Source organism: Phyllobates terribilis, unplaced genomic scaffold (assembly GCF_046119375.1).
Source record: "Phyllobates terribilis strain yellow unplaced genomic scaffold, ASM4611937v1 Scaffold_2__4_contigs__length_985480577, whole genome shotgun sequence".
Taxonomy (NCBI): Eukaryota; Metazoa; Chordata; class Amphibia; order Anura; family Dendrobatidae; genus Phyllobates; species Phyllobates terribilis.
This window is the reverse complement of record NW_027362762.1, coordinates 620,561,634-620,575,752: the sequence shown is the minus strand read 5'-3', so window position 1 is coordinate 620,575,752 and position 14,119 is coordinate 620,561,634. Positions and strand designations below refer to the sequence as shown.

General features: G+C 42.3%; 1 protein-coding gene across 2 annotated transcripts in view; it reads right to left on the bottom strand.

Annotated features, from left to right (window-relative positions):
• The window catches only part of LOC141221790 (uncharacterized), a 176,461-nt gene that overhangs the window by 73,186 nt on the left and 89,156 nt on the right, over window positions 1-14,119 (bottom strand). For both annotated transcript variants that reach the window (XM_073666574.1, XM_073666575.1), the window contains exons 13-15: window positions 9,106-12,522; window positions 7,066-7,239; window positions 6,293-6,466 (exon numbers count right to left, since the gene is read on the bottom strand). In XM_073666574.1, coding sequence (XP_073522675.1) covers window positions 6,293-6,466; window positions 7,066-7,239; window positions 9,106-12,522 — 3,765 coding nt within the window. The remainder of the gene's footprint in view (window positions 1-6,292; window positions 6,467-7,065; window positions 7,240-9,105; window positions 12,523-14,119) is intronic.

Sequence of the window (14,119 nt, the reverse complement as noted above, 5' to 3'; positions counted from 1 at the left end):
CAGCAAACCTTTCCAATGCAGCGCGTAGGGCATTATGGCGCAAGAGTTGGCTAGGAGATGGGCAGTCAAAATCAAAACTCTGCTCTATCCCATGTGAAGGAGACTTTCTTTTAGAAAAGGCCGTAGATGACATCCTGGATAAGGCCGCGGACAAAAAACACGGGTTTCCTACTGTATCTGTTCCCCGGTATAAGACCTCCTTTCAGAAAAGGAAATTTAATCGGAGCAAATTTTCCCGAGACCAAAGTAGTTGGAGAGACAGGATGCCGAATAACAGAGGCTTCATGTTCGAGGGTCCATCCTCCGAGAGTAAAAAAGCCCCTAAGTGACGGGCCTCTCCAAGTAGGAGGAAGGTTGTCCCACTTCCTTCCCGCCTGGGAAAAGATCTCATCCAGCGCCTGGATTTTTGGGATAATCGGGAAGGGGCTGAAGTTGGAATTCAAAACCATTCCCAGAGACACCGTCAAGATTTCAGCCCCCAGAGGTCTAAGAGAACAGATGGCCATACAGCAGGAAGTACTCGCTCTGATTGTGAAGGGGGTTCTAGTAGAAACACCAGTACCCGAGCAAAGGAGAGGGTTTTACTCAACTCTCTTCCTAATAAAGAAACCGGATGGCTCCTTCAAAACCATTGTCAACTTGAAGAAGCTGAAGGACCATTTAATTTACAGGCCATTCAAGATGGAGTCAATAAAATCGGACATAAAGATGTTGTTTCCAGAGTGTTACATGAGCGTCCTCGATTTTAAGGATGCTTACTACCACGTCCCAATCTTTCCTGCACACCAACAGTATCTGAGGGTAGTTGTACATTTCGGCAAGCACATAAAGCATTTTCTGTTTGCAGCTCTTCCCTTTGACATCTCCATGGCTCCAAGGGTTTTCACAAAGATTATCCTGGAAGTCACGGCACAGCTAAGGGAGAAAGATATCCTAGTCATCCCTTACCTGGACAATTTTTTGTTGGTGGGCAGATCAAAACAACTCTGTGCACAGGCTCTGGCGGAAGTCATGGCCAGTCTAAATGGTTTGGGATGGATTTTAAATTTAGAAAAATCGAAACTAGAACGAAGCTAGAACCAAAAAAGGTTCAGTCCTTTTTGGGTCTCATTTTAGACTCAGAGAACCAGACTTGTCTTCTGCCAGAGGACAAGAAATTGAGGATCAATTCCCTCATCTCACGCGTAATCAGCAATCCATCCATGACCCTGAGAAATGCAATGCCTCTATTGGGTACGATGACATCTTGTATCCCAGCAGTACAGTGGGCCCAGTTTCATTCCAGACATCTACAGCAGGAGATCCTGACAGCAGACATACAGCTCAGAGGTCACCTGGATGGAAAAATATTCCTTTCAAATTCGGTAATCGACTCTCTGGATTGGTGGATGAATCCGGTAAATCTATCTCCGGGGGTTTCTTGCTCATTCCAGGTGACAGATACGATTACAACAGACGCAAGCGCAGAAGGCTGGGGAGCTCAGCTGAGAGATCATTCAATACAGGGCCTCTGGTCAGACAGCGAGACGGGTCTCTCCTCCAACATGAGGGAGTTGTTGGCAGTCAGAAACGCGGTAATAGAGTTCAGTTCTTAACTTCGGGGTCAACACATCCGGATAATGTCGGACAACAGAACAACAGTCGCCTATATCAATCGTCAGGGGGGAACAAGATCCCTTCCTCTGATGTTAGTGACAGAACAGATCCTTCATTTTGCAGAGAATCATCTATTTACACTCTCGGCGCTGCATATAAGAGGAGAAGAGAACGTAAGAGCCGATTTTCTAAGTCAGCACATTTTTAAACAAGGAGAATGGGAATTGAATCCAGCGATATTCCAGCAGATTGTCGGCCGATGGGGGCAACCTCAGATAGATCTGTTTGCAAACAAATGCAATCGGAAAACCAAAATCTTTTGCTCCCTAAATCCAAAGGAGAAGCCTTTTGCTGTGGATGCGCTGCAAATTCCCTGGAACTTTACCCTGGAACTTTACCCTGGCCTATGCATTTCCCCCTCTAATGCTGATTTCTACTATCCTGGGGAAGATACGAGAAAAGCAGGCGAGGGTTATATTGATCACCCCATTTTGGCCCAAGAGACCATGGTTCACTTGGATGAAGAGAATGTCCCAAGCGGAACCATGGGTCCTTCTGGACACCCCAGATCTCCTCAGGCAGGGCCCAGTCTTCCATCCCCAGAGATCGGGTCTGCATTTGACGGCCTGGATTTTGAAAGGTCACTACTAACACAGGAGGGGTTTTCTCCAGGTCTAGTCGCTACTCTACTGGCAAGTAGGAACCCTGTGACTACTAGAATCTATGGCAGAAGCTGGGCTAAATTTCTGTCTACCACGGGTCAGTCCACCAAAGGGAGGGTTCCTATTGGGGCCATCCTGGAGTTCCTTCAGAAGGGCTTAATCATGGGGTTAGCCACCATTACCCTTAAGTACAAGCATCCGCTCTGGGGGCACTATATAATTGCGACTTGGCAGCAAATAGGTGGATCATCAGATTCATTAAAGCTTGCAGTAGATCTAGACCCATCCCTACTCCAAGGATGCCTCCTTGAGACCTTAATCTGGTTCTGGAGGCGCTAACCAAGCCTCTCTTTGAGCCCTTAGAGAAGGTTTCGGAGAAAGTTCTCACCTTAAAAACAGTCATGCTGGTAGCACTAACGTCAGCTCGTAGGGTTAGTGATCTGCACGCGCTGTCAGTAAACCATCCTTTCATTCAAGTGTCTATGGATAGAGTAACCTTAAGACCAGACCCGGCCTATCTTCCAAAAGTAGCCTCCAAATTCCATAGGATACAAGCAATTGCTTTCCCTTCCTTCTATCCTGATCCTAGAAATTCAGAGAAACAAAGGCTTCACACTTTAGATGTAAAGAGGGTACTAGTCATGTATTTGGAAGTGACGAAGGCCTGGAGGAAAAGTGACGCCTTATTCTTCCCTTTCCATGGGGCTAGGAAAGGGCTTAAGGTTACGAGGGGGGCCATAGCTCGGTGGGTCAGGGGCACCATTGGTTTAGAGTACTCCTCTAGCAATCTGCCAGTTCCAGAGAATCTGAAGGCCCACTCCATGAGGGCTGTAGCTGTTTCCTGGGCTGAGAAGGCGGATGTGCCCATCGACATCATATGTAAGGCGGCAACTTGGTCAGCCCCCTCTACATTCTACAAGCATTACCGTCTTGACCTTTCCTCTACTACTGATCTGTCCTTTGGGAGAAAGGTGTTGCATGCGGTGATCCCTCCCTCTGGTGTCTGACCTCTCTAAATCTCTCAGGTGGTGCTGTCATGGGAGAAGGGGAAAAGATCCTAGTTACTTATCGGTAATGGGATTTTACAGAGCCCATGACAGCACCCTAATAATTCCCTCCCTTCTATCATTTATGGTGTGCACTTCCAAGGGTGTTTTATAAAGAAATGCTTTGGCGGTAGTTGTGCACTAACCTATTTTTCAGAGGCCCTCTCATGCTCTGAAACAAAAACTGATGCGGAAGAGAGGTACCGTCTTTTCATTCAGTAGGTTCCTGTCCTTGGTGGGCGGATACCCTCTCTCAGGTGGTGCTGTCATGGGCTTTGTAAAATCCCGTTACCGGTAAGTAACTAGGATCTTTTATGACTAATTTGTTTGATTTGGTTCATTTTATTGACTTTTAGGATTTATGTGAAAATCTGTTATTGTTTTGGGTAAAATTTATGCAGAAACATGGAAAATTCTAAAAGGTTCACAAGCTTTCATGCACCTTTGTACAGTACAGACCAAAAGTTTGGACACACCTTCTCATTTAAATATTTTTCTGTATTTTCATGACTATGAAAATTGTACATTCACACTGAAGGCATCAAAACTATGAATTAACACATGTGGAATTATATACTTAACAAAACATTGTGAAACAACTGAAAATATTTCTTATATTCTAGGTTTTTCAAAGTAGCCACCTTTTGCTTTGATGACTGCTTTGCACACTCTTGGCATTCTCTTGATAAGCTTCAAGAGGTAGTCACCGCAAATGGTTTTCACTTCACAGGTGTGCCCTGTCAGGTTAAATAAGTGGGATTTCTTGCCTTATAAATAGGGTTGGGACCATCAGTTGTGTTGTGCAGAAGTCAGGTGAATACACAGCTGATAGTCCTACTGAATAGACTGTTAGAATTTGTATTATGGCAAAAAAAAAGCAACTAAGTAAAGAAAAATGAGTGGCCATCATTACTTTAAGAAATGAAGGTCAGTCAGTGCGAAAAATTGGGAAAACTTTGAAAGTGTCCCCAAGTGCAATTGCAAAAACCATCAAGTGCTACAAAGAAACTGGCTCACATGAGGACCGCCGCAGGAAAGGAAGACTAAGAGTCACCTTTGCTTCTGAGGATAAGTTTATCCGAGTCACCAGCCTCAGAAATCGCAGGTTAACAGCAGCTCAGATTAGAGACCAGGTCAATGCCACACAGAGTTCTAGCAGCAGACACATCTCTTCAACAACTGTTAAGAGGAGACTTTGTGCAGCAGGCCTTCATGGTAAAATAGCTGCTAGGAAACCACTGCTAAGGACAGGCAACAAGCAGAGGAGACTTGTTTGGGCTAAAGAGCACAAGGAATGGACATTAGACCAGTGGAAATCTGTGCTTTGGTCTGATGAGTCCAAATTTGAGATCTTTGGTTCCAAACACACCTCCAGGCTGTGTAAGGGCTATTTGACCAAGACGGAGAGTGATGGGGTGCTACGCCAGATGACCTGGCCTCCACAGTCACCAGACCTGAACCCAATCGAGATGGTTTGGGGTGAGCTGGACCGCAGAGTGAAGGCAAAAGGGCCAACAAGTGCTAAGCATCTCTGGGAACTCCTTCAAGATTGTTGGAAGACCATTTCCGGTGACTACCTCTTGAAGCTCATCAAGAGAATGCCAAGAGTGTGCAAAGCAGTCATCAAAGCAAAAGGTGGCTACTTTGAAGAACCTAGAATATAAGACATATTTTCAGTTGTTTCACACTTTTTTGTTAAGTATATAATTCCACATGTGTTAATTCATAGTTTTGATGCTTTCAGTGTGAATGTACAATTTTCATAGTCATGAAAATACAGAAAAATCTTTAAATGAGAAGGTGTGTCCAAACTTTTCATCTGTACTGTATGTACAGTGGAGAAAAAAAGTATTTAGTCAGTGCAAGTTCTCCCACTTAAAAAGATGAGAAGCTCTTTGGTCTTCACTATAGTGGAGTTTGGAGTGTGACTGTTTGAGGTTGAGGACAGGTGTCTTTTATACTGATAACAAGTTCAAACAGGTGCTAGTACTACAAGTAATGAGAGGAGGACAGAGGAGCCTCTTAAAGAAGAAGTTACAGGTCTGTGAGAGACAGAAATCTTGCTTGTTTGTAGGTGACCAAATACTTAATTTCCACCAAAATTTAAAAAAAAAATATTTCCAAATCAGACAATGTGATTTTCAGGATTTGTTTTCTCATTTTGTCTTTCATAGTTGAGGTCGACCTATGATGTCAATTACAGGCCTCTCATCTTTTTAAATGGGAGAACTTGCACAATTGGTGGCTGACTAAATACTTTTTTTTCCCCTCTGTACAAATATATGTACTGTTCTGTTTGTGATGAAAAGGTTTCATAATTTTTCAGTATATTTTTGACAGGTCAGACACTGAACAAGTTTACTTCAACACAACAATCCAAGTTTTGAACTGTAAGAGATGTAACCGTTAGGCTGGGTTTTCACAATACATATGTAGTATTATGTTGAAGCCAGTCTAGAAATCAACATGAACATAGCTCTATGCTGCAGATTTGAAAATCCACGTAATGTCCTTAATCTGCTGCATATTTTTTTCTCATTGGATTTGTTAAACCCCATTCATTAATGCTGTACTGTTCTAAAGGTCCACATCAGGGAGATATAAAATGTCAATGTACTCGTCTTATTGGTGCTAAACAATGAAATGTGCATTATTTACAGAGTGAAAAGTCCCGGTCATAATTCTGCACTAGTTCATACTGTGTCCTACCACAACTGAGAGGTGGTTCTAAAGTAAAGTCTCACCCCTTTTCAAAATTACACTATTTGTAACCCCCAGCAAAGACTAACTCTTTACCATTTAGCGACCATTAAAAAAACTATGGCCGAGAAAAATAAAACTGGACAGCCACTTTTAAGCAGTGTCAAAACATAAAATATTCTTCCTTTCCAAATAAGTGCTATTAGAGATTGCAAAACATAGCAGTTTACTTAAGTATTTGCTGGTATTATTTGACACTGGAACATAGAAATGTTAACTGTTACTTACAGCATTTGCAACTTTCATCAAAAACAAGGCTGCTTGGACAGTTTTGTTTGTAGCTAATTCCATTTGAACAAAGCCAGAAAGCATTTTTATCGCCAGATACTGGGTAGAGACCATTGGCTCGCCCTAAACAGAAGTCTTTTTGAGTTTTGTCTGGTGGTGGAGGAAGATAATTACCTGTAAAACAGTTAAATTGGATCTATAAGTTTAATGCACTGCACTATTGAAAAAGGACATGTCATTAGGTCAAAAATGACCAGGTTCAGCTCTCCTTTTATTCCTGCATGAGTATTTTTTTTCTAATGTCCATCATACGGCTCCAGAGAAGGGGGCGAGGGTCACAGGATTCTCTGGGGTATGTCTTTAGGCTGCTCTGCAGTATTACCTGTGAGCAATGCCCCTTTGGTAAAGGCCACGAAAAAGAAGACTGAATTAAAAGCTCATATCACTGGAACCAGATTTAAGAAGAAAAAGTTACAGGTCACTACTTCTAATAGCCAAAAAGAAAACATGCCATTTGGTTCCTAGTAGCCAAACAGTAACTTTTATGTTGTTGTTGTTGTTGTTTTGGCTATTAGTAGCACAAACCATACAGGGCAGCATATTAAATTAATGGATTAATTTTAACATCAAATTAGGCAGCTTTCGTATAACTATGCAGGGTTTTATTGGAAAAAAGCATATATAGTATTCATTTTCTACTGGAAGTAGATAATATGGCTGTCATTTTAAGAAAGAAAAAAAATGTTTTAGGGATATAGTAAAATAATACTTACAACATTCACAGCTCACATCAAAGACAAGACCAAAGGGACAATATTGTTGGAAGGTCATTCCATTAGAACAATGCCAGAAAGCATTTTTATCGCTAGCCACAGGGTACAGACCATTGGCTCTCCCAGAACAGAATCCTTCATGAGCTTTAGTTGGATTAACATTTGTAGGTTCACCTAAAAAACAAAGTAATTATAAAGTAAAGTAATGAAAGAACAATCTAAAAATACATATTTTATAAAGAATTAAAGTATTTTTTTATAAAACATGAGAAAGAATGGCTGTGACAACAAACATACTCTGCCCTCACCAGTGATATATAGGCAGCAGCCAGTCACCAGTGAGGGGGAAGTAAAGAAAGCAAATGCCTTTATATCATTTGGTGCTAATAGCCATATTGCACAATATTTAGAATGATAGATTCAGATTTAAAGGGGTAGTGCAATACATAAAATGCCCTTTATAAATATCTATATTTAAGCCTAAACCATTAGTGATGAATGAGCGTGCTCGTTTAAACCTTTAATCGAGCATACTCGGGTGCTCGCCGAGTACTTGCGGCTTGCTCGGCATCCATGTTTGATCTTATGTGGCTGCATGTGTCGCGGCTGTTAGACAGCCTAACAAACAGGCAATCCCTGAATGTGTCGCAGCTGTCTAATATTCATGACACATGCAGCCGCGGTGGATCAAACATAGATGCCCAGCACGCCGCAAATACTCGGCGAGCACCCGAGAGTGCTCAATTAAAGGGTTAAATGAGCACGCTCGCTCATCACTACTAACCACTCTTATAATTTGCTTTATTTAAAAATTCTCTATTACTTTCCTTATACAGCTAATAGTCTCAAAAATTGTGGCGTCTTCAGTCCTCACTGCCACACTTCCTCTTTGACTGAAATGTGATGTTATCAGGGGGCTATGATAGAAGCAGAGTGAGTAACACCGGTGTCGCCCACTGATGGCGATTTGTTACAGGGCAGTGATAGCAAATGTGAAGTAGTGCTACTTCTATCACATTGCTTTGATGACCACCTCTGATAACTTCTCATTTCAGTAAAAGAGGTAGCAGGCAAAAAAGCTCTGGGATGGTGGTAACAGAAGTAATGCGGTGACTATGAAAGAAGCAGCAGTCAATTCTTCCTGTCTCCTTCACTATCATCTCAATTGATCCCATCATTCCCCGCTATTCCCCGGCCTCTCCTCTCTGTCAATCTCTTCACTGGCTCCCCATTGCTCAAAGACTCCAGTTCAAAACCCTAACCATGACATACAAAGCCATTCACAACCTGTCTCCTCCATATATCTCTGACCTAGTCTCCCGTTACATACCTGCACGCAACCTCCGATCCTCACAAGATCTCCTGCTCTACTCCCCTCTTATCTCCTCCTCCCACAACCCTATACAAGATTTCTCCCGTGCTTCCACCCTACTCTGGAACTCTCTACCCCAACGTATCAGACTCTCGCCTACCGTGTAAACATTCAAAAGGAACCTGAAGACCCACCTCTTTCGACAAGCCTACAACCTGCAGTAACCACCGCTCCACCATACCGCTGCACGACCAGCTCTACCCTCATCTACTGTATCCTCACCCATCCCTTGTAGATTGTGAGCCCTCGCGGGCAGGGTCCTCGCTCCTCCTGTACCAGTCGCTGTCACATTGTGTTCAAGATTATTGTAATTGTTCTTGTATTATGCCCCTTTTTCACATGTAAAGCGCCATGGAATAAATGGCGCTATAATAATAAATAATAATAATAATAATAATAATTAGGGGCCGGTGATGAAAGAATTAGTGGTAAGTGACTGCATTGCCATCCCTTATGGTGTCCTAATTTTGAGTGGGGGGGTTATAGAAGCTATGAGGAAGTGACTGCAGGGCCATCCTCTTGATGTTGTCCTGTTGGAGACTCCACTCAAACAAAGCATCATAGAAAGTGAAGCTAAAAAAAAATATCTATAGGGTTTAGCTATATAGGGAGAATAGTAGGGAATAGTAGGGAATTTAAAAAAAACAACTGCTAACATTAATACTTACAGCATTGACAACTTGGGTCAAAAACAAGGTCAGATGGACAATATTGTTTGTAGGTGATTCCATTAAAGCAGTGCCAGAACGCATTTCTGTCCCCCACTACTGGGTAGAGACCACTAGCTTTACCAATGCAAAAACCAGAGGAATCACTTTTGGGAATTGCATGTGAGTGACTCTCATGATGACTTGTCCCTGGCTTACTATTTGGACTGGTCTTCGGGACTTTGTTAGAGGGACCAGTCTTATGACTGTTATGAGAGGGAATACTGTCATGAGTGGTCTTGGGGATGTTGCCAGAAGGATTAGATTTAGGGCTGCTATGAGAGGGAATACTTTCATGGTGAGTATTCTTGGGGTTGCTACTTGGGCTGTTATGAGAGGGAATGTTCACATGATGAGTGGTCTTGGGGATGTTGCCAGAAGGATTAGACTTAGGGCTGCTATGAGAAGGAATATTTTCATGGTGAGTATTCTTGGGGTTGTTACTTGGGCTGTTATGAGAGGGAATGTTCTCATGATGAGTAGTCTTTGGGATGGTGGCAGAGGGATTATTCTTAGGGCTGCTATGTGAGGGAATGTTTTCATGGTGACTATTTTTGGGATTGCTGCTTGGGCTGTTATGAGAGGGAATGTTTTCATGGTGAGTGGTCTTGGGGATGGCGCCAGAAGGATTAGTCTTAGGGCTGCTATGAGAGGGAATATTTTCATGGTGAGTATTTTTGGGGTTGCTGCTTGGGCTGTTATGAGAGGGCATGCTCTCATGATGACTGGTCTTGGGGATATTGCTAGATGGACTGGTCTTAGGGCTGCTATGAGAGGGAATGTTTTCATGGTTAGTATTCTTGGGGTTACTGCTTGGGCTGCTGTGAGAGGGAATGCTCTCATGATGACTGGTCTTGGGGATATTGCTAGATGGACTGTTCTTAGGGCTGCTATGAGAGGGATTGTTTTCATGGTGAGTATTCTTGGGGATGCTACTTGGGCTTATATGAGAGGGAATGTTCTCATGGTGAGTGGTCTTGGGGATGGCGCCAGAAGGATTAGTCTTAGGGCTGCTATGAGAAGGAATATTTTCATGGTGAATATTTTTGGGGTTGTTACTTGGGCTGTTATGAGAGGGAATGTTCTTATGATGAGAAGTCTTTGGGATGGTGCCAGAAGGATTATTCTTAGGGCTGCTATGAGAGGGAATTTTTTCATGGTGAGTATTCTTGGGGTTGCTGCTTGGGCTGTTATGAGAAGGAATGCTCTCATGATGACTGGTCTTGGGGACATTGCTAGATGGACTGGTCTTAGGGCTGCTATGAGAGGGATTGTTTTCATGGTGAGTATTCTTGGGGTTATTTGGGCTGTTATGAGAGGGGATGTTCTCATGATGAGTAGTCTTTGGGATGGTGCCAGAAGGATTATTCTTAGGGCTGCTATGAGAGGGAATTTTTTCATGGTTGGTATTCTTGGGGTTGCTGCTTGGACTGTTATGAGAAGGAATGCTCTCATGATGACTGGTCTTGGGGATATTGCTAGATGGACTGGTCTTAGGGCTGCTATGAGAGGGAATGTTTTCATGATTAGTATTCTTGGGGTTACTGCTTGGGCTGCTGTGAGAGGGAATGCTCTCATGATGACTGGTCTTGGGGATATTGCTAGATGGACTGTTCTTAGGGCTGCTATGAGAGGGATTGTTTTCATGGTGAGTATTCTTGGGGATGCTACTTGGGCTTATATGAGAGGGAATGTTCTCATGGTGAGTGGTCTTGGGGATGGCGCCAGAAGGATTAGTCTTAGGGCTGCTATGAGAGGGAATATTTTCATGGTGAGTATTTTTGGGGTTGTTACTTGGGCTGTTATGAGAGGGAATGTTCTCATGATGAGAAGTCTTTGGGATGGTGCCAGAAGGATTATTCTTAGGGCTGCTATGAGAGGGAATTTTTTCATGGTGAGTATTCTTGGGGTTGCTGCTTGGGCTGTTATGAGAAGGAATGCTCTCATGATGACTGGTCTTGGGGACATTGCTAGATGGACTGGTCTTAGGGCTGCTATGAGAGGGATTGTTATCATGGTGAGTATTCTTGGGGTTATTTGGGCTGTTATGAGAGGGGATGTTCTCATGATGAGTAGTCTTTGGGATGGTGCCAGAAGGATTATTCTTAGGGCTGCTATGAGAGGGAATTTTTTCATGGTTGGTATTCTTGGGGTTGCTGCTTGGACTGTTATGAGTAGGAATGCTCTCATGATGACTGGTCTTGGGGATATTGCTAGATGGACTGGTCTTAGGGCTGCTATGAGAGGGAATATTTTCATGGTGAGTATTCTTGGGGTTGTTACTTGGGCTGTTATGAGAGGGAATGTTCTCATGATGAGTAGTCTTTGAGATGGTGCCAGAAGGATTTGTCTTAGGACTGCTATGAGAGGGAATATTTTCATGGTGAGTATTCTTGGGGTTGTTACTTGGGCTGTTATGAGAGGGAATGTTCTCTTGATGAGTAGTCTTTGGGATGGTGCCAGAAGGATTAGTGTTAGGGCTGCTATGAGATGGATTCTTTTCATGGTGAGTATTTTTGGGGTTGCTGCTTGGGCTGTTATGAGAGGGAATGCTCTCATGATGACTGGTCTTGGGGATATTGCTAGATGGACTGGTCTTAGGCCTGTTTTGAGAGGGAATGTTTTCATTGTGAGTATTTTTTGGGTTGCTACTTGGGCTGTTATGAGAGGGAATGTTCTCATGATGAGTGGTCTTGGGGATGGTGCCAGAAGGATTATTCTTAGGGCTACTATGAGAGGGAATGTTTTCATGGTGAATATTTTTGGGGTTACTATTTGGGCTGCTACGAGAGGAAATGCTATCATGATGAGTGATGTCAGGCTTTTTGTCTGGGCTATTATGAGAGGGAATGCTTTGTTTGTGACTGGTCTTTGGATTGCTGTTTGGGCTGGTATTAGAGGGAATTTTATTATGATGAGTGGTCTTGGGGATGTTGCTAGAGGAACCAGTCTTAGGACTATTATCAGAGGGAATGGTTTCATGATGAGTGGTTTGGGGGATTTTGCCAGATGGACTGGTCTTAGAACTGCTGTGGGAGGGAATGTTTTCATGGTGAGTATTTTTGGGGTTAGTGACTGGACTGTTATGAGATGGAATGCTCTTATGAATAGTCTTGGGAATATTGTCAGAGGGAGCGGTCTTAGGATTCTTGCTTGGACTGTTGTGAGATGGAATGCCTTCATGATGGGTGGTTTTAGGGATATTGCCAGAAGGACTAGTCTTAGGGCTGCTATTAGAGGGAGTGTTCTTAGAGTTGTTGCTTGAAATGTTATGCGAATGATTGTGCTCAGCATGATTGGTCTTGGAATCACTACCCGTAGGACTGCCTTTGGTTATTCTTTTTGAGGGATTGATCTCACGGTGACTGTAAGTTGAACCTATTGAACATTAAGAAAGGAAAAAAAAGTATTATTCACTTTTGATATTGTAAATATTCAGGACACTACTATTTTTAATGGCCATATAAATGAATAATATACGCACATATGCTTTAAGATATTAAATATTGCCTGATAAACTTTATGATGATTGTGAATATTTGACTGATTAATATTTTTTGTACTACGCTGTGCAAATTCAATTATTAATCTGATACACTGACCACTATTCCTACTAAGAAACGTAATCCACAGTGTCCACATAGTAAAAAGGTGCAAATAAATTATTTATCACCCACCAGTACAGTGAAATATTTAAATGTCACTGTTTTAAAATCTGGACATTAATAGAGAAGATGCGCACTCAACTGTAGAAGGTGGTGCAGGCTGACCTGGACTATGCCAAGAACAATAGAGTATGAAGATCAGCCGCACTCTTAGATAGTATGAAAAGTGAAAAAAGTTTATTCCAATATATACAGTGGGGAAAAAAATATTTAGTCAGCCACCAATTGTGCAAGTTCTCCCACTTAAAAAGATGAGAGAGGTCTGTAATTGACATCATAGGTAGATCTCAACTATGAGAGACAAAATGAGAAAATAAATCCTGAAAATCACATTGTCTGATCTGGAAAGAATTTTTTTTCAAATTTTGGTGGAAAATAAGTATTTGGTCAATTACAAAAGTTCATCTCAATACTTTGTTATACATCCTTGTTGGCAATGACAGAGGTCAAACGTTTTATGTAATTCTTCACAAGGTTGGCACACACTGTTGCTCGCATGTTGGCCCATTCCTCCATTCAGATCTCCTCTAGAGCAGTGATGTTTTTGGGCTGTTGCTGGGCAACATGGACTTTCAACTCCCTCCAAAGGTTTTCTATAGGGTTTAGATCTGGAGACTGGCTAGGCCACTCCAGGTTCTTGAAATGCTTCATATGAAGCCACTCCTTCATTGCCCTGCGGTGTGCTTGGGATCATTGTCATGCTGAAAGACCCAGCCACGTTTCATCTTCAATGCCCTTGCTGATGGAAGGAGGTTTGCACTCAAAATCTCACGATACATGGCCTCATTCATTCTTTCATGTACACGGATCAGTCGTCCTAGTCCCTTGGCGGAAAAACAGCCCCAAAGTTGCCACCCACATGCTTCACAGTAGGTATGGTGTTCTTTGGCTGCAGCTCAGCATTCTTTCTCCTCAAAACACGACGAGTTGTGTTTCTATCAAACACTTCTACTTTGGTTTCATCTGACCATATGACATTCTCCCAATACTAAGGAGGATTTTTCCCTTCATTCTATGAAAAAAAAAACACTAATAAGCCAACATAGCGATGTTTGAAAAAGACCTCTAAGTAGATCGAAACGCCACGACATTTCGCTTTACGACATATCGTGTTATACTCCATGTGTATTGATCAACGGTGTGGTGAATAAATAAATATATATATATATATATATATATATATATATATATATACAGTACAGACCAAAAGTTTGGACACACCTTCTCATTTAAAGATTTTTCTGTATTTTCATGACTATGAAAATTGTACATTCACACTGAAGGCATCAAAACTATGAATTAACACATGT